Genomic DNA, 21,213 nt, shown 5'->3' with positions numbered 1-21,213 from the left:
TAGCTGGGGAATCCAGCTGAGGAAAGCGAACAACCTCCTGTTCTCTGTTTAGCAAAATGCTTTACACAGAGGGAGTTGGTGCCAGAGGAACGTAGAGGTCTAGAAGGAGCATATTTTGTAAGAGAGAGTTGCAGAGAGTGTGGTCCCTGGCCCGAAGCAGCCTTGTGGATGTTGCAGAGGGATTTGAATTTGATCCGTGCAGCAACCGGGAGACAGTGGAGACTTTTTAGGGCAGGAGAGATGTGGTCCCTGGGCTTTAGAACCAAGAATAAGTCTTGCTGCTCTATTCTGGATTAGCTGAAGGGGTTGCAGAGTGGAAGAAGGTATATTAAGGAGGAGGCTGCTGCAATAGTCAATCCTAGAGGGAACCAGGGCTCGGGAAACATTAAGCTTCTGGGGGAAAGTGAGAAAAGGGAGAATTCCTTTGAGAAGGAAAGGGTGAAAGTGGTCCTTCTTAGCAATGACCTGGGTGTGAGGGAGGATGGAGAGAGAGATGTCAAAGATGACTCCCAAGGTTTCTGGCTTCAGAAGATGGAGCAGGAGGAGTGCCTAGGGTTGGGGACAAGAGCAAAGGGAAGAAGGAGGTAGCAGGGTTCCCAATCGGAAAGATCTCAGTTTTGCTGGCATTGAAGCAGAGATCGTTGGAAGTGCACCAGGCCTGGATGGCTGATAGGCAGCCAGGAATGAAGGAAGGTGCGAGTGAGTCAGCAGGAAGTCTGAAAAAGAGTTGAGTGTTGTCTGCATAACACTGGAAGTTGGGGGAGAAGGAGGAGATAAGGAGTACCAGCTGAGCAAGGTAGAAAGAGCCAGGGGGAGAGGATAGATCCCTGGTGGACACCACATGTGGAGAAGGATGTAGGAGAGGAAAAGGTGCCCAAGATGACTTGGGAAGAGCGGTCAATTAGGAAAGAGGTCAGCCAATCCAGTGCCCATTCCAAGATACCAAGGGTATTGTGGAGCCTTTGTATGAGGATGGAATGGTTGACAGTGTCAAAGGCAGAGATAAGATCAAGTAGGATTAGGACAGATGGGGAGTTGGAGTCCAGGGATGCGAGCAGTTCTTCACGGATGTTCAGAAGAGCAGTTTACATGCCTCTGGTTGCTTGTAATCCGGATTGATGATCGTGGAGACTACCAACAAGTTCAGTGTGTGAGTGGAGTTGGGGCAAGGACAGCTTCTCTAGCAGTTTCACCAGGAAGGGGGTGATTGAAATAGGGCATTAGTCGGATGGACACGTAGGGTCTGCTGAAGATTTTTTCAGGAGCGGGCACACAAGGGTGTGCATGAGATAAGAGGGGAAAGAACCAGAGAACAAGTGGTTGCAAAAAGCAGTGAATACGGAGGCAAGAGAGCCAATGTTGTCCTTGATGGTTCAGGGTGAGCAGGGGGGAACCTGTTTGGAAGAAGCCTTCATAGATTGGACAACTCTGGTAACTTCTTCAGGTGTGACAGGGGTGAAGGAGGAGAAGGTGGAAGGAGGAGGGTGAGTGGCCAAGGGAGGCAAGGGGATGTGGGATGGGTTTGGCGGGTGAGCAACAATGGTTTTCAGGATGTCCTGAGTTTTGGTGGCAACGTGTCTGGCATGTGCATTGCATAGGGCCTGGGAAGGAAGAGGGGAGGAGGAGACTGCAGATAGGTTGGCTAGCTCCCTACAGATTTTGAAAGTACTGAGAGGGATGCCACTAAACCCGGAAGTGTTCCTTTATGGATTACACATATTGCTAGCACAGCTTCCAACAATACTGGAAAGAATATTCAGGCTACCTGCAGAGTTTTTATTTTGCCCAAAAGTACCCAGATAATTAGAATTCAGCTAGAAGCAGCATCAGTAAGAGAGGGCTGAGTAATTTTACATGGGATAAATGATGAAGGAGTAAACTGGCGCACAATAATAGCGCTTGATGAGGTACATAGACTGCCTGACGTGACTGATGAAGAATTGCTTACAGAGGAGGACTCAGATGACAAATTGATGTTTAGCATCAGCCTCACATTCCAGTTACAAATTTAGAACAGGGAAATCCCCCAGAGAATGGCATTAGTGAGGAAAGTACCATCCTTCCTTCAAGAAGATTTGGCGCACGTACCAATTCATTATGGCCCAGCAGTTCATATGATGTGGGACTATTAAAAGGAGTAGGGGAAGTCAAATTTAAACTAAAGAAGGGGCTATTTTACCATGAGTAAAACAGTATGCCGTGTCAAAGGAAGCTGACGAGGGTATCTATGAAACAATTGCTGCCTTAATGCGACTGGGTATATTAGTGCCTTCAGAATCAACATGCAACATGGCTGTGTACCCCATTAAAAACACTGACAGGTGGCTTGTGGAGCTTCATACAGGATCTACGCCCACTAAACAATATTGTTGAGGCAGAATTTCCATTACTGCCAAATCCGGCCACTATATTATGCAATATCCCATCTAAAGCTAAATATTTTACAGTGATTGATTTAAAGAATGCCTTCTTTTCAATTACCTTGCATCCAGATTCTCAATACTTGACTGAATTCACTAACCTGCGCAATTCGACTGCAACATATCCATTTACCACATGGGTACTGTGAATCACCCTCAGTCTTTAACCGAGTGCTGCAGTTGAACTTAGGAAAGGCACAACTTGACAGTGCATTCATCCAATATGACAATGACATATTGGTGTGGAGCACCATGGAAGAAGAGTGCAGGAGAGACTCAGTGAAGCTAATGGCAGTATTGGAAGAGAAAGGAAACAAGGTGGACAAAGAAAAAATGCAATATTGCTTGGAAGAAGTCCTATGCATAGGCCCGCTGATATCAAAAGAAGGGAGGACAGTGACACGTGAAAAAGCAGAAGCAATCATGAAAACAAGCCTGGTAGGGACAGTGAAAGGATTACAGCAATTTCTAGGCCTTTGCAATTATTGTAGGGCATGGGTCTTTTGACTACAGCACATATGTAAGTCTACCTTTAAACGGGCTGAAAGAAGCACAGAAATAGAACAGTGACATCTCCTGTACAGGAGAGATGATAAAGGCTTTTGATGAGCAATCAGCACATCAGCACAGCTCCAGTTTTAGGGATTCCAGATTGCAATGAAGATTTTTGTCTTTTTTCACATTCAAATGGAGTAGTGATGACAGCTTACCTCACTCAGAAAACTCCTACACACAAACCATTAGAATTTTACAGTGGGATCCTAGATCCAGTAATGAGAGGCTATTACCCATGTGAGCAAGCATCGGCTGCAGCAGCTTTTTGAATAGAGAAATCTACCAGCATCACGATGGGCTGTCCAGTTATTTTATATGTTGAACATGCCCTTTCACCATCCTTGAAAAGCCCGAAAGTACATTGACTACGCAGGGAGAATCAGACTATGAGGTGATTATATTGAATCCATTGATCAACATTATCAGGTGTTGGGTAATAAACCCAACCAGATTTATAGCTGAACCAGTGAAAGAGGGAGATCATGTAAATTATTGTGTTACCTACACTGATTATTATGATATACCTCACATCGAGGAAAATGTTAGATAACGCTCTTCATTGATGGGTCACTGTCAATAGATCAGAGCACGGGTGAGAGGCATAGTGGAACAGCAGTGGTGAAGGCAAAACTGACTGACAGCTTTGAGATGGCTAAAAGTGCAAGATTGCCAGCACCGTTTTCAGCAGAAGGAGCAGAGTTGACAGCATTGCTATTGGCACTTGAAGCACATGAGGATGAGAAGGTAATGGTGTATTCCAACTCCGCCTATGTTATGTCAACAGTACACACAGCACTGTCACGCTAAAAAAGGAGGAACTTCTTTAATGCAGATGGCACAACATCATGCACCATTACTAGACAGACTCCACACACTTGAACTTCCAACAGTTATTGCTGTGGTGAAATGCGCAGTGCACACCAGAGGTGCAGACTTGATTTCTCGCAGCAATGAGGCTACAGAGCTAGAAGCAAAATGAACAGCATATTTCCCAGAAGTATCTGACATTGCCACTGCGCCCAACAAATATACACATGCGCACAACATGGTGCTAAAGGAGGGCTCTAATACACTACCCATAGCGCAAATTACCGAGTTACAGGGGAGGGCACCACTAGAGGAGCGGGAATTATAGAAAAGAAGAGGGTGCTCAACGCCCCCCCCACTGATACAATGTGGGAGCAGGAAAGCTGGCAAACATGTTAGGCCACTAGGGCTGGTTACAGTAGCACTAGAACCATTACACTACCCATCACACATAAAAAGAGAATATCTTGCAGTACTGATTTCGAGGGAGTGGTTGATCCCTAATTTGAATGTGCACATTTCAAACTTTGTTATCAACTGCATAGTGTGTCAATAATTTACTGCTGGCAACGCTTTGAGAACTGTGCGAGTAGCAATAATCCATCCTGCAGAACCATTTCAGCACTTGCATATCGACTATGTGGATATGCTCCAAATTAATAAAAGCTACTCATATATGATAATAGTTGTTGGCTCCTTTTCCTACTGGATCATAGCCGGACTTTGCACACATCCAGATGCAACATGTGTAGTGAAGTTCCTCACACGTGAGGTATTTCCAAGGTAGGGAGTGTGCAATATGCTATATTCGGACAACGGACCACACTTTGTAAATGAGGTCTTTGAGCATGTCACTATCCTCTTGAGGATAAGGCACAAATTCTCAGTCACCTATCAACCACAAGCAAACATACTTTGTGAGTGGTTCATCGTCCTCCGAAAAGAATGAATTGCCAAACTAAAAGAGACTTTGAAAAAGAGTTGATTACATTGCCTTCATCTAGCCCTATTTGCCTCACATAACCAGCCAGGATCTGACCATCATCTGACTCCACATGAGCTGGTGATGGAACGCAGAATGCATACTCCCATTGCTCCTCCGGCACAAGCTCACATTGAGGATTAAAATGCTGCTACTGTACTAGGGAAGGAAATGCACAATTATTTGACAGCTATGACGGAATCTCTTAAATGTATGTCTCAACAGGTGCAGACGAGGAAGTGTGGTTCAAAGAACACAGATGAAAATGATGAACAAACTGACCCGGACAATTTATTGAAAGGACCTGCATTGTTCCCTGGCAACAAATTGTTTTGCCGTTATTTTTTCTGGAACTGGCACATGCCCTTATATCGTAGAAGCTATCATTCCATCTGCAGTCAAGGTTGAAGGGAGAAGAGCATGGATGCATCTCAGCGATGTCAAATTATACAGAGGGGAGGCCCCCTGTCTGCATCTACTGAACTCAAAGGTGAAGCAAAAGTTCGACAACCCCAGATGCGGGCGATGGCCATAGCCAATCAGCAGCAACAGCAAGAATTAGAGACACATAATGGAGGTGCCAACATAAGAACACTTTTCACCTAACATTCTTCATAACTGCTTGTGCAACACAAAGTGTGTTCTCCCCAGTCCAAAATGAGCATTGAATATTCCCTATTTCTTTCTCTGGTCCTTTAATTTCTTTTGAAAATGTACTCCTTTTAGGAGCTTAGGCAGTTTTATTGTTTGAAACTGAAGGCATATATCGTTTTAGAAACAAATAATTCTTGCACACTCAACTAAGGTTTTCTCTTGCAAGCACTTATCGTTTTTAGAAGGAGGAAGAGACATGTTGTCTGGTAGAAAAATGGGTTTACTAAATGAGATAAGATATTCTCTCTTAGCACCTATGATAAATTCTAGCCCTACTGTGACAATGACAAATTAAAGGAGTTAAGATGATCATCACTTCCCACATCTGCTGAATTTCAAGGGTTTTGTTGTGTTAAATCCGATCACCTTAACTAAAGTCTTTTCAGTGAATATAATAATAAATGCATTTCTTGTGTATTGAGTAACTGGATGAACACAAGATGGTTTTTTCTTACATGTGGGATAAATTGAACACTGTGTAGCCTTATTTTAGGTAGATATATGTCTAGTTTTGACCCTTTGTTGATAACTAAATGAAACACGGTATGCCAAGAGGAAGAGTGGCTGCACATGGCACCCAACCACGTAGACAGCCACATTTGACCATAATTCATAGTTAGCGCTATAGATTCTTTGTTAAAAAAAAAATCACTCAGTCGCTGGCTGGGATGACAGTAGGGAAGGGCGAGGTGTTAAATCAACACCTTGCCTTTCCTACCAAAGGGAGAAGAAACACCAGTGCTCTGAGAAGCAGGAAGTAGGCGGGGAACATCCTTGTTTAGGCACCATAAGGTGCAATTGCTGTCGGCATCTGCCGACCAGGGGGCTGGCACCACAGCCCCCACACAGACACAACAAGGACCCAGGGGACAGCCCCTGGGTCCTATATAAGGAGCTGCTTTTGGCAGCAGAAAACAGAATCAGTTTGGGTCCCTGCACGGGGACCTAAGCAAACCAGTTTGTGGTCCATGCACAGGGACCCAAACAAAAGAGTACTTTGTGTGCACAGAGGCTCTTCTTTTTCCCAGAACCCTCCTACCCTGGAAAAAGGGCGAGAAGAAAGAGAAGACAGGTCACTGTACGGTGACCAAAGAAAGGCGGCACGGGCCAGAGGGTTTAACCTCGGGACCCGATGCCCAAAAGTACAGTATGTTATAGTTGCTGTAATTATGATTATGTTTTGTTATGAGCATAATTGTGCAATCAAATCCCACGGCCTTTTATTGCCAACTCTTACCCAATGTCTCTCTTGTACTACCTGAGGGGAAAGGGTTTTGGTCACCGCCCCAGGTCATGTTACCAGTCTGCCTGCATATGGGTCCCCTGGTTATGCATTTTCTTGTTATCAAGCAACCTGTGGTGATGCCCTCGTGAGAAAAACATTTGCTCATACACAATTACACAATTGTCAACATGATCCATTCCAATCTGTAGGAGTTTATCCAGTCCTGGGTTTTTCTTTGCCTTCTGGGCTCTGTAGTTTGATTTTTATAATGGAATAAGCAGAACTACAAATCCCAGACTCCAAAGAAAAAAACACGACTAGATAAACACCTATAGATTGACATGGGTCACTCCGGCAACTATGCAATTACATGTAAGGTGCATAACGTAATTACACAAATTGATTATGTTATTACTTGAATTTACTAATTTAGCAGTATAGTCCCTGCAAGTCTTTCCATATACCTCTGCACCAACCTGTTTTTCCGTTTATCTTTTCTCTCAACCCATGTCTGTTCCTGCACCTGTTTCTCTGCATCTGTTCTTAGCTTAACATGTCTCTGTAAATGATGCTCGTGGTGATTCCCTCTACCCGTGTCTCTTCTCTCTCTCTCGCGCGCTCTGTGTCTTTCTCTCTGTTTCTGTCTCCTGCCCCTTCTCTCCTTCCCTTTTTATACTCCGTGGCTCTCTCGCTCTATCTGTAGCTGTCTCTTTCGGTCATGTTCTTTTTATCTATGCCGCCGTCTCCCTGTCACCATTTGTACATCTCGGACTGTTTCCGATTAACGATATGTCGGTCAGATCAATTGCAAAGCAAAAAGGGCACACATGTTTTAATTACTGGAGCTTTCTACTGCAACATTAAAGCCGTTTTTGTTCTCCCCCATTTTTTTGAAAACCAGTCAATTAAATACCCTTTTCGGCGAGAATAACGATAATGCCCCAATGTACCTGTTTGTTCTGATTCGTGAAGAATAATAAGCATCAACACCCACGATGTCGCCTTGATTTGGGTCGCCATTTTCCACCCTTTAGGACCGTTGACTCCCAGACAGCAGCGTCGGTGTTCCCAGCGTGCGCTTATGGTAAACACAGAGTTAAAGTTTAAAGTTCAGCGTCCCCCGAGGTCAACAGCGTGTTACCGCTCCTAGCGGCTGACACAACATGGCCCTTTGAGGTGATTTGGGAGTTTGGAGAGGGAGTGCGCAAATATTTTAGAGGGCAGAGGGAGGACACTAGCTAGTCACGTTGGAGAAATTGCTTCCTAACCTCAAACGCCTGCTTGCAATATGTTATGTGGAACATTTAGTCACTGTAAAAAAAGGGGCTTTTACTCAGCATAAAAATATGCATGACACGCCTCGAGGAGACCATCTCATGTTGTGAAGGGTTAACTGTCATCTCATCTTAATGCATTCACATCGCAAAACAATTCAGAGGCTCGATAGCTTTTTCATAAATCTGTTCAATACGTTTGCCTCACAACTATATCTTGAGCACATGTAATGAAAGTGGTGTTGTATGGCACCCTTCTGCCATTACTGGTGGCCTCTTGTGCCTGGAAAAAAAGGGTTTGGGGTTCATTCGTGGGACAGTGGGAGAGACGGATGAGAAACCTGTGCTGTTGTTCAGTGCATGTCGGAAGTGCCTGGTTCCTGAGTGCCAATCTCCTTTCTGTGGGTTTGGTGTAGAGACTTGGGAGTATGTCTTCCACATCAGTCAGTGGTTGGGGTCGAGTTAGACACTGATGTGGGAGAGTGTGAGAGGTCTTAGTCAAGGCTAGGTTAGTGTTAATTTGCTAACGGCTTGGTCTGTGCGGTATGTAGGGGGGTTGTGTGCAGTATAAGGTGGTAGGAGATCTTAGAGGGGAGTAGGAATTCACTAAATTCCTTCTTGCCAGAATAACCTTTGGAAAGAGCACCAACCCAATTGATGATGGCTTTGAAATATTTTTAAATTCCAATTTGCTCAATGAATCATTGCAGTAGTTTTGGAGGAGCTAAAAAGAGATTTTGCTCTCTTGGATACCTATTGCATATACATCTTGTCGGGACACAGCTGTGGTTAAGCAAAGCAGTGAAGCTTGTGATGGGTCCATTGTCCCTTGGAATTGCCCCTTCATTGTATCTTGCCTTTGTGCAGGGGTGTTGCTAGGTCTGGAAAAGATCAGGGGCTAAGCTAATGTCGGCACTGTCGGGACCCAGGGCTAGCTAGCATTTTGGTTGTAGCACCTGAGCTTCTATCCATGGCTACAAACAAAAGACCCAGGGCTATAGCCCCTCCCAGGCCCCCCAAACCCCTAGCAACGCCTCTGCCTTTGTGAATAGTGGATGCTCACACAGCACCATGAGTACTTTTTCCAGAAGGTCCTCATCAATGTGGAGTCCATTGTCAGGATCAAGCATGTGAACTGACAGTGTGGTGTGCACTGCAAAGGTGGGACATTATGGAGACTTGCTTAACCAAGGAACAAGGACGAATGGCCCATTGCCCATTGCTAGATGCAGACTACAAAAAAAAGTCACATAATATTACTACTATAAGCCGCACAATTCGTTTATCTAATGCTAATGAAAATCCTGCCTTCCAAGGTTTCGTAAAAAGTGGATTAACACACTTTGCAAAAAGTTTAGATGGCAGCTGTTTCAAAGTTGACTGCTGTGTTTCTTTTAGAGGGGCTATTATTACTCTGTGGTGCAGTTACTGCTTCCACAGACACTGCACATGGGACGGTATGTGCAGTCTGGCGATTCAGCACAGCAAAGATAATGCCATTGGACCCAAAAAATGCCTTGGGCGGCAGCCCATTAATTCCGCACTTCCCAGTCACGGCAGCAGCATCATGAGTTCCTTCCTTAATGTGCATGTGTGTCGCCTGTCAGAGTCTTCCATCTGCACCTGGTCCCCTCGATCCGCCTAGCAATCTCGCCCTTCCTATTCTATCCCCCACTACCTTCACTCAAACAACACACAGCATTGTGGGCACTCCCTTGGCCAAAGCCAGTACCAATTTGAGCAGGGGGGGGGGTTCCAGGAATTGTACTAGTTAATGAACTACTCGCCCACCCGGCATAGTACGTTGTTGGTGTGTTTTCCTGCAGGTGTGTGTCTGAGTGGTTTTGTGCATATGTCAGTGAATTGATGTGTGTGTGGGTGCGGGGTTATGAATGTTGGTGTGTGTGAGAATGCACGCGTTTGAGTGCATCTCTGGTTGTGTGTGGCATGCGTGAATGTCTGGGTGTCTTTGTGAGCATGAGTGCATGTAGGGTAAGTGCATGTATGTGTTTGGGGGCTGAGATTGCACATGTGGGTGTTAGAGTTCATTTGGGTGCAAATGAGTGACCATAACTCGATACGATACATGATGGCAAGACCTGGCTTGAAGGCTCAGTACCTGGGCATAATATGCTATTATGTTGCCATATAAAGCCAGTGCATGTTGATGTGAGTGACTGTATGTCGGTGTGAGAGAACATGTGGGGTCTTTGAGTTTATTTCGATTCAACACAATACAGTCACATACCCTTGGTGCGTCAACCAGACGTCCCGGTTTTAGAATTCTAGTTCTGTCCCCCTTTGTCAACATTATGTTTCCATTGGAAAATGCAGTGGTGAAGGTTTTTGGTAGTAGGTCTTCCTAGCTGTCAGGGAGGAAGGCACCATCTCACACAGAAGAAATGCTGCATTTTCCGAATTAAGACATTGGTCGTTTTTGGTAAATTAATTATAATATGCGTTTATTTCAACCAATAACACTTAAACCTCCTTCTCCTCCAACCACTACCGTGGTGTTGTGCCTTGACAGCCACTTTCAAGAGTTAGTCCTACTTTTATGTTAGTTGCCCTATCCCGTTTTCTTTACTTTTTAAATTTGGTCACCCTAGTGCTTCACAAGACCGATAAAATACAAATAAACAGACACAGCATACCAGAGATTGGGACCAAAGTAAAAACAAAAAAAACAAATAAGGTTGCAATAGATTATTGACTGTTAGAGAGTGATTCCCTGTAGCGCGAATGGCATGGCCTCATTGACAAGGAGAGTACAAACATGCCTGTCACTGGTGAGCCTTTGAGTCGTAGCAGGACAACAAAGACTTAAAAGAGGGGACTGCATGTGGTGAATGTGCTTTTAGCTTTTAGCAAGTGTTGGTTTGGCCAAAACAGCATCTGGAAAAGGATGAGGGAGATGGGGAAACTGACCCAGCTGTGATGGAGGGTGGGTTACCTGCTGCTTTATGTAGGATTTTCCAAGCAAGGTCAAGTCATGTATTGGCTTCTAGTCGCTTGGCTAGCAAGCAGAGTTCGGATTTTCCTTGTGGGTTGACTGTTCGATAAGGGCAGGGGAGGCGAGGGAGAGGGAGAAGGGGAGCGTTGTTGATCTCGATGATATGGCCAATCTTTGTGCATAAGAGCAGTCAGATCGTCGTGTAGGAGTTCTTGTGGCAGAAGTTCTTTTCTTACATTGGACCGGCTTCCATCCCTTGCAATGCGATGAGTCGTGGTTTGCTTCAAACTGAGTCAAAGGATCAGTTTACGGTTAGAGCTCATCTTTCCCAGGTTTTTCCCTCTTGTTAGAGAATGTATCTGGAGTTTTGCCCTGTCAGCATCCGGTGATTATGCACACAACCTGTGGCTATCATTCAGTGTTGCGGACTCCCCAAAGGCTTTTCAAATCCTGGCACCAGATTTGCCGGGCACTGACTTTTCTCTGGGCCATGCAAGGATCATGTTAAGGAGAGCCTCCCATGGGTCATAGCCACAGGATAACTCTTTAATAATGGGGTACAAGGGATGAATGAAGCCTTGTCTTTCTGAGACACATTTTCGTTTACTGGTGCAAACATTAGTTTTGTCACGCATTGATTTCGGCATTTCACTCTTTCTAGATCTTCCTAAAAAGTCTGCCGAAATCAAACCTTGGGCCCAATAAAAGCAGTCTTTAATGCAACCACCTGTTCAGAGTATGGTGCCAAGAAATATGACCACCTTTCCCCAATTTTATAAAGTTTGCACTGGCTTCCACTTGAAGCTAGAATTCTTTTAAAATTAATGTGGTTTACTTATAAAGCAATACATTGCCAAACACACTTGTATCTATATGCAAAATTAAAAATCTCTGGAGGCGTTAGTGGCCTTCGAAGTAAGGACTCTCTATGTCTCTAAGTTCCTAGTTTTCAACACTAAGGAGCTCCTGTTGGTATGTGGCATGAAGTGAAGGAAAGGTGTAAATATCTTGAGTAAGGCTTTAACGCCTTCCATTCACACCATGCCACATATTCAATCCGCTGTATGGCAGATAGGTGGGGCATTGGATTATCATGCCGGCCCAAATGCTGGAGATCCTTATGGGGTCTGATAGCATAAAATATGCATACCCCATAGGGATCCATTGATTATGCTGCCTGCCAAGAATGACAGGCAGCGTGTACAATAGCAATGCAATGCTGCCCAACTTGCTCGCATATCAGACAGCGCTTATTTGTAATTGTAAAACTGCTTACCCTGGGTGCATGGTAAGCAGTGTTCACAATGAAAATTAAACTGTGCCTGACATGCAAACATATGGGACAGAATTTAATTGTAATTGCGAGCGTTGCTTGCAATGCGAGCAGGGAGCTCATAATTACAACCAAACAGTGGCTGGCATGCGAGTATGCCAGGCATCATTTACTCACCTTGCATGGCGGAGTGCAAATGTGCAAGGAAAAAGACGGCGCACATATGTGTACACTGTCTTTTGCCCTACACTTTTGCACTCCGCTGTTCAAATGATGAACATTTTTCACTGGGGAGCCACCTACGTGTACTGCTGGCAAATCATTCCTAAGTGTCACTGAATCATCGTTCTCTGGTGCAGTGGTCAAAGGCTGGATTGGTCTTCCCCCGTTAATACGATTGATCCCAGAATATTTGAAGTTTCGAAAAACTTGGAATGTTGCAGTTTAATTCTCTGACCTGTTTTTACCCAGTATTCTATTTGTGACTGTTTGCTTTTATCTGAATTGTGTTTTAATAGGATCTTGTTTATTGTATTTGTGTATTTATTCATTTACGTTTTATTTGATTTAATTGTCCCAAAAAATAATATTTGCAAAATTCCGAAAGCCCTAGGCAAGAAGATCTCTGTTTTCCACAATTCTCCACAGAACTTCGCCCAGGACAATGATTCCTGTATTTTCAAATCTGTCAGGCCTATCTGTCTGAAGAAGCCAACGACGGCTATCACCCATTTCGTTTTTTCTCCTCCAATCAGGCGAGACCACCATTCTTGTTCATCATAGGTGTGTGCATCTTCCATAAGGTGACTTAACCAGGAGTATCTTTCGCTTTTCAAACCCGGGCACGATAGCAAGAGATGTTTGACGGTTTCCACCTGGGTAGTAGTCTCGCAGAAGCGGCAAATATTTGTGTACATGTTGTATTGTCCAGCACGCTATTGCATTTGTTGCCTTGTTTGTGCTATACAAACATCCTTAAATTAATTACAATAAAAAATAGGGTGCAGAGCAGGACATTTGCCAGATGTATAGATGACCATGGCGTCTTGGTACACTGGTAATGATCGCATTCCTTTTGTCTTGCATTATTTCTGAAGGCCTCTGTCTGTGGCCCCGGTTCATTGGCTGGAAAGTGGGAGCCATAACTCTCAATGGTCCAATATAAACACAGGCTGTGGTTGGTACTGACGTTGAATCCTGGATTGAATGTAACTTTGCTGGAGAGTTCTAAAATGTACTTGATAACCCTGAGGAGGTAGGAACACGTGTGAGGGACCTGTTGAATGTCCCTTCTTGCTACGAACACTTTGTGAGGGACAGCTTGTTTGAAGATTATCTGTGAGGGTATATTTCTAATACTATTAGCTCTATCACATTGGTCAAGTTGGTCCTAAAGGCTCGCTATTTCTTTTTTTGTATTACCACCACAGTCACCAGCTGGGCATGTGCATGGCAAATGTAGTAGAGATAGGAGAAAGACCAAGGAAGTCTCCCTTCCTACTTGATGTGCCGAAGTAGTAAAAGTACCGCATTACGTTCATTGATGTTAAATAGTGGTTCTTAACAGAGATGTTCAGAAAGTGTCCACAACAAACTTTAATATACCAACATCCTAATCTTGAAAATGAGGGCAGATGAAATAGATCCAATGCATTGCAGACCGAATGGTCTTTCCCCACTGTAAGCAACACAAAAACAAGCATTGGCAATGTCAACAATTTGGGCTTTTGTGTAAGCATGGGAGAGGCACTTGCCAGGCACAGCCATAGTGGTATTAACTGCCTATTGATGGTAGCAGGTGCAAAATGGTGCGAGTATCTGGGCATCTAATAGCAGTACCTGGCAAAAGCTGAATACTTATACACAAGACAAAACTGTTGGCTTTGCCAATGCTCGTTCGTAACAGTATAGAAATTGGAAGTGCAGGATGGTGATGCGCTCCACACCGTAGTAAAGTGAGATACATATCAATCACAGAATTGTGAGAAGTAATTGTGATTTAATTCAAATTGCAAACAGCCGACACGTGTTTCGACACGCTGGTCGTTTTCAAGGCATAGTGTGAAGAGAATTATTCAAATACACGGTCACTGATTAAATGTCTCGCAAGATGGTAATGAAATATCATCAAACCAATAATAATCTAAGGCCAATGCCCTGAGCGTAAACGAGTAGGAGTGGAAATCACAGCATGACGATGATGCTGGTAGCACGACCGCCTAATTAGCAACTCCCAGTCTCCAACTCCCTCAGGGTCAGCCGCTTCTCGAAGCAACGAGCTGGGGGTAGATCTCTCTCCGCGGCAGGGGCCTCCCTCTGGAACAGCCTTCCTGCCTCCCTGAAACTTGAGGAGAACCATCTCCGGTTCCGGAAGCACCTCAAAACCTTCCTCTTCACTTCTGCTTTCTCTCTCCCTCTCCCCTGCTAAATTCTTCACCAAAACTGCACTGATTCTGCAACTGGGCCACTCTCACCGACCTCGGTCCTGGGCACAGTCACTCTTCACTTGCACTGCCTCCCTGGCAACCCCTGCACTGCGGGACTGTCTCTGTATCACTACAGCCCCCCCCCCCAGCACTTGTCTGCACTTACCTTGCACTTGCCACCAGCTGGCCCTATTTATTTATTATTTTATTTCTATTCTACTTATTTGTACTGCACTCCCCCCTCCCCCTTCCCCTTGCACTTTTTCCCTTCCCTATACCCCTGCACTTGCGCGATCTGAATGACACCTGGCCTAGTAGGATCGTTGTCTGTCTTCCCCTTGTTCCCCCCTCCCTGCCTCGTCGCGCCTTGAAACACTTGTGTATAGGCGCGTTACAAATGCCATATCATATCATATCATATCATATCAAATGCGCTTAATTTGCAGAAAACAGTATATAGCCCGTATAATCAGGCAAAACGAATATATCAGGGAGAATCCCAGAACGGAATCAGGCAGGAGCTCGTTTGTAACAGGTCTTTGGTGAAGGACAGAGAATGTGCTTATATATCGAGTGGCTGAAGGCAGACTTGCTGAGACATTTTTATTGCACCAATAGCAGGGTTACAACTGTAATTAAGTCATTAACTTTCAGAAGACTGCTTTGAAAAAACACTGGCAGGCCCGTTGGCCCAATTTACGAGACTGCTGGTCACCCCGCCGGTGCTACCAGCGGGTTACTGGCAGTCTCACATTACTGTTACCCACGCCCGATATCCCGATGTAACCACGATATTACTGCTGCCGGCAACGGCAGTAAGTTCCCATTCCATGGAGTCCCATAGGACTCCATGGAATGGGATCCACTGAAGCAGCACTGGCACCATTTTTAATGGTGCCCGCGCTTCCGTGATTTCTCTGCCGGTAGGGGCATGAACTACCAGCAGGTCAGGCCTGCCAGTGGTTCTCTGGTCCTACCAGCAGACTCAAAGTAACCCCGTCCGGGAAAAATGCAGAGCCGGTAGTACCGGCTGTTTTACCGGCTTTCCTTCCAGAATGGGTTACTCCTAATGATGCCATTTGAGTGCAACGTTTGATGGTAAGGCTTGAATAAAGCGAGCTCAATGAGTTCCCATGAGGAGGTGTTTTGGACAGGGAGGGTCAGGAATGGGTGGGAATGACCATAGGGATTAGCATGGCCGTAGGCAGTCAATGGGTGAGCACATTACCAACCAACACCTACAGACTGTGTGCCCCTCCTCATGGGCCATTCCTCCCTGTCTGTACTTGAATGCAATAGTTTCAGCTTATGGCCCAAACCAATAAATGCAGTATTGAACCCTCCAATTAAGTATTTCCACGTTGATCCAAGGCTACGGACACAGAAAATAGAAAACCCACCTGACTCTAGCATGTTAGATAAGAATTCTAAAATAATTCAATGAAATAATAATTCATGTGGTGCACGCATTTTATCTATACTTGCATAATATATTGAAGATGTGGAATAGTTGCCATTCTAATAGTGAGAAAAATATCTGAACCTCACGGCAAGTTAGCCTGGTCAATGGTGCTGTTGCTCGTGATAAAATCACTAGCCCCAGCAAAGGAAAAACAGGTATATAGTCAATGAGTATCCTCCAAAGTGAGTCAAAAAGGCAAACTGAAAGTGTCTAAAATGTAAAAAGGAAATACCAAACTCACCAAGATCCCAGAGGGAACTGCACAGGTCAAAAACAAGACCTCTTAGTAATGGCAGAGCTCCAAAAGGTTCCAGAGTCCTGTGCGTGAAGAACGTTCTTCATTGCTGCTGACATAACCTCAGCGTGCATGTTGCCAGATGGTGACGTCATGGCATAATGTGACATGATGACATGCTAGGGCACCACTCAAATGCACTTTTAAAGGAATGACTACCAGAAATCACAAGTTTCGCACCCTAAACAGCCTAACGTATAGACTTCATGGCATGAAATCCCTCTTTCTAGTAATTTGGGTATCATTTCTGCGCGTCTAAACATGATACCGGAGCTTACAACACCTGCATCAAAGGTGGAACTTTGTGCTCACCAGAGTGTTCTAAATTCCAAGGGTTCCATGTGTTAATATCCCCGCAAAAATATCGCAACACGAAAATATTGCCATATTTTTGCGGCGATATTGAGCCACGGACCCTGCGGGGGTACCTCCTCAACACCCGCTCCCACAAATGATCCCCCTGGTCTCAGCGATATTTTTGGTGGGGATAATATGTAGGGATACCATTCCAAGGGGATCTGGTGATTCTGGTGGGCATCTGAGATATCCCAAGAATGATATTGGAAATAACAAGTTGGTTCAGAGCAAAGAGCTTCCTGGTAGTTCACTGAGATCCACTCCTTAGCAGCACATGACTAAGTTGTCAAAATGCTCAACATCACTGTCCACATCTTCAGAGCATTTATCGACAGCACCTTGAAGAGGCGGCTCACCACTGGAGTTAGCACCAAAGGCAGGAGCCTTCTTAAAGAACAAGTCATTTCTAGATCATGTTGTTCTACCATCAATCCGAGCCATTATCTGATTGTCACACACTGGGGATCAAAAGCGGGTGTTGGTTTGTGTGTCTTAGATTTCTTTACTAGAACATAATCACGCTTTTCTAGCAATGATGATCTCGCCTCACGACGTCTGCATATGCCTTCATCGTGACATTACATCCAAGGCCTTCAAGAAGTCTGTGCCATTCTGCAAATGTCCAAATAGATCGACTGTCACATCTCCCCACACAGACGTGGGTAGCACAGGCAAGTGCACAGGTTCTCGAAACGTGTGGAGTGCGGTACTCCTACAGATGGAGCAGCTCTTCAATGTGAATTCCACAAATAAGTGCCTATTGTGGAACCATAACTTTTGATGCAAAAGTGTTTTTTTAAAACAATGCCACGTACCTTCATGGGCTATTGCCACCCCCTTTCCTGTAATGACAGGAGGGACTACTATTCTGTTGTTTTTTAGGAACACTCCTGATGATGGTACTGCAGGCAGTTTGACTTTGATCAGAGCAAATGTTTTCGAACCACTGGTGTTAACCTTGAGTGTCGGATGAGTTGAAGTATCCGTGTAACTCCATCTTCCTGAGCGAATGTGTGATATAACTGTGACTGGCTGTGAACCTGGTACAGATCGAGAGGAGGATGAGGCTGAAATTGAAGGGCACTGGCAATGGTTGCCAAAGGCATTTCTGAGGCATTTTTTAAAGAAGTTCTGATAACATAATTGTATGCTCATGGAACACTAGGGTTTTTTTTCGCATTCTTGGGATCAAGGAGGTATAAATGAGAACAGAGGTGTGTATTCGATTTTAATGTTACAGGAAACCTGGACAGTGGAGCCCTTAGGGTTTGAGAGACGGACACTGATTAATGATTAATGTAGCTGCAAGGAAAATATCTAAGGGCAGACCCAAGAGAGGCCTCCATATTTCCGTACAGAAAGCATGGATGCTCCAAAAGTCTGAATTAAGCTTGGACTTCATTTTAGTGGGTGAGATTACACCGGAAAGGGGGGGAATGGGTAAGAAAGCTGTCATAAACATATGTGACCACCACATACCATTAAGATAATGTAAGAGTACTTGAACCCATATTGGGGGAAATTGGTTTTGAGGTCCCGCTGATATTAGGTGGTGACTTTAATGCTGAAATTCCACCACCAGAGGCAGGTACACTACACAAAGTGAGTTCCTCCCCTACTGAGAAAAAAAAATATAATCAAAAAGGCATATCATGTGCAAATTCACTTTTTTTATATGCTCTTGTAATGCTTAATGGCAATCGTAGGAGAGATAGTAAGAGATATATGAGGATAAGTCGGAAGTGCTCCTCTACGATTGGCTATCTATTTGTGAACCAACTGGCATGGGAATTGACTGTAGATATGGCAGTGTGTATTAGAGATGAACGTTTTAATATGCCTTTGTGTGCACTGATCCAGTGTAACTCCGGCCCATTAGAAAGGGTAAATCTCAGGGATGCAGTGGTTAATAATGGTTTGAGACGTGTGGTATATGGACCGCTGCACGTCTTGAAAAAGCTAGCCATTTGCAACTAACATCTTGAGTGAGTTTGCTGATAATAGTGAGACCACATGTGAACCCGCTATTGAAAATATAGTGGAGTTGTTTGAGACGGCTATGAGTACATGGCAATACCAGATACACAGTAATAATAAGAAGGGAAGAATGAGGACACAATATAACTTGCCAGATGGAAAATATAAACATACATATGATAGTACTGTGCAGAAGGAAAAGAAGATATTAAGACATGATATTAGCTTATTGGTAAATAATGTTGGCAAAGTGATGAGTATTAGTACCGATGTAGTTATAGAGCTGATGATAACCCAAAGAAAAAATAAGTACAAGAGGTTGTTACGTCTCCATTTTAGAATGAAGAAAAACTGCTGTGGATGGATGTAATTGAATCAGTATTTGAAAAGAATTGTAGGTCGGAGATGCAGGCGAAGGAAGGAAGTTAATGAGAGAAGGCAGGATCCGGTCAAAGAGGAGGAGGTTGGACCCTGAACCAGGATAGTGCCAGTGTGATAGACATTCACGAAGCGACATGAGGATGAGCATCGGCCAAGAGGACTTCCCACTTGGTGCAACCGTTAATGTTAGAGCTTGTGGCAGGAGAGAGAGTAGAGATGAGATGGGGCCCATAGATCAGGAGAGGGGACAGAGAGGAGGATATCAGTGAAAACCTCTCTAGCGGAAGCGCTGACGTAGGTGTCTGCGATGGGAAGTCTGGGGTTTTCACTCAAGATGTCTTTTTTGTGTTTTTTTTCTACCAGACTTTGTAAGAGTGGGAGGATAGGCGATAGTGTAGCAGTTAGAGAATATAGGAGAAATGGAGAGAGCCATAGGTCAGCCACGGTTTGGACAAGGAGAGAAGGAAGAGTTGTTGCACAGTACAGTTCCCGCTAAAGTCACCAGGAGGTTTAGTAGGAGAAGTCACAAAGGAATACATGCAAACCAGAAAGGAATAGAATTAGAACCGATAAGTGGTACAGAGATGAAAAAAACTGCAGGTGGTTCACAGTTTAAATACTAAACACACCTAAATCCGATTTTAAAATGAAGGCACAAAACAATGTAATGCAGGAGGTTCATAGATGAAATGCAGAACACACCTAAATCCGATTTTGAAATGGAGGCACAAGATAGTGAAATGCAGGAGGTTCACAGATGAAATGCAGAACACACCTAAACCAGATTTTAAAATGGAGGCACAGACAATGAAATGCAGGAGGTTCACAGATAAAATGCAGAACACACTTAAATCTGATTTTGAAATGGAGGCACAAGACAGTGAAATGCAGGAGGTTCACAGATGAAATGCAAAACACACTTAAATCCGATTTTGAAATGGAGGCATAAAACAATGTGATGCAAGAAGTTCACAGATGAAATGCAAAACACACTTAAATCCGATTTTGAAATGGAGGCACAAGACAGTGAAATGTAGGAGGTTCACAGATGAAATGCACAACACACCTAAATCCGATTTTAAAATGGAGACATATCACAATGTAATGCAGGAAGTTCACAGATGAAAAGCAGAACCCACCTAAATCTGATCTTAAAATGAAATGGAGGCACAAAACAATGTAATGCAGGAAGTTCACAGATGAAATGCAGAACAGACCTAAATCCGATTTTAAAATAAAATGAATGCCCAAAACAATGTAATGCAGGAGGCTCACAGATGAAATGCAGAACACACCTAAATCCGATTTTAAAATGGAGGCATAAAACAATGAAATGCAGGAGGTTCACAGATGAAATGCAGAAAAGACCTAAATCCGATTTTAAAATGGAGACACAAAGCAATGTAATGAAGGAGGTTCACAGATGAAATGCATAACACACCTAAATCCGATTTTGAAATGGTGGCACAATACAATGAAATGCAGAAGGTTCACAGATGAAATTCAGAAAACACCTAAATACAATTTTAAAATGGAGGCACAAAACAATGAAATGCAGGAGGTGCGCGCGTGAATGAGGAAGTCTACTGTGTATGGGTATGTGTGTGAACAGCTGTGTGAATGGGCAACTGGATTTTGTGCACATATGCGCTTGTACCGGGTCAAAGCAGTGATTGTGGTGGGGTGGGGGTTCAGAATACTTTGGCATGAAATGTTTTACTGGGCCTCTGTTATAAAGAAGGCATGATAAATATTATGGCTATACTAGCATATTTTGCTCCAGCCAGTTGAGCTACAATGTCTCACTGAGGCATGCCATTTATTTCTGTGTATCTATGATAAAGCAAGCATGATAAGTATTATTATGTGGCTAGACTGGCATAGCCGAGTGCAGCCCACCTAGCTTTAATTTCTTATTCTGGCATAGCATTTTTTATGGGCATCTATGGGTGTGCATTTGAATAATCGAGTCTATAGTGTATGGATATGCGGGTGAATGGGCTTGTGAATGAGTGAGTAGTGTAAGTTGTGTAAATGTGTGCTCGTGGTTGTGCAGGCTTGAGGCGTTGATTTTTCTCAGGATAGGGGAAGACAAAATACTATTTATTTATTGGTTATTGGCCCTTATAAAACAAGCCAGTGTTTCAAAGCCCACACGGCAAAAGGGAGGGA

At 44.0% G+C, this 21,213-nt stretch overlaps 1 protein-coding gene across 1 annotated transcript in view; it reads right to left on the bottom strand.

Annotated features, from left to right (window-relative positions):
- PROZ (protein Z, vitamin K dependent plasma glycoprotein) overlaps positions 1 to 7,778 on the bottom strand; it is a 248,373-nt gene extending 240,595 nt beyond the window's left edge. The window contains exon 1 of the mRNA XM_069637169.1: positions 7,594 to 7,778. Coding sequence (XP_069493270.1) covers positions 7,594 to 7,663 — 70 coding nt within the window. The 5' untranslated portion in view covers positions 7,664 to 7,778. The remainder of the gene's footprint in view (positions 1 to 7,593) is intronic.
- Between the last annotated feature and the right edge of the window lie 13,435 nt (positions 7,779 to 21,213).

Source organism: Ambystoma mexicanum, chromosome 7p (assembly GCF_040938575.1).
Source record: "Ambystoma mexicanum isolate Mex_15411 chromosome 7p, UKY_AmexF1_1, whole genome shotgun sequence".
NCBI classification, from domain to species: domain Eukaryota; kingdom Metazoa; phylum Chordata; class Amphibia; order Caudata; family Ambystomatidae; genus Ambystoma; species Ambystoma mexicanum.
The sequence above is the reverse complement of the archived record's forward strand: the minus strand, read 5'-3'. Positions and strand labels throughout refer to the sequence as shown.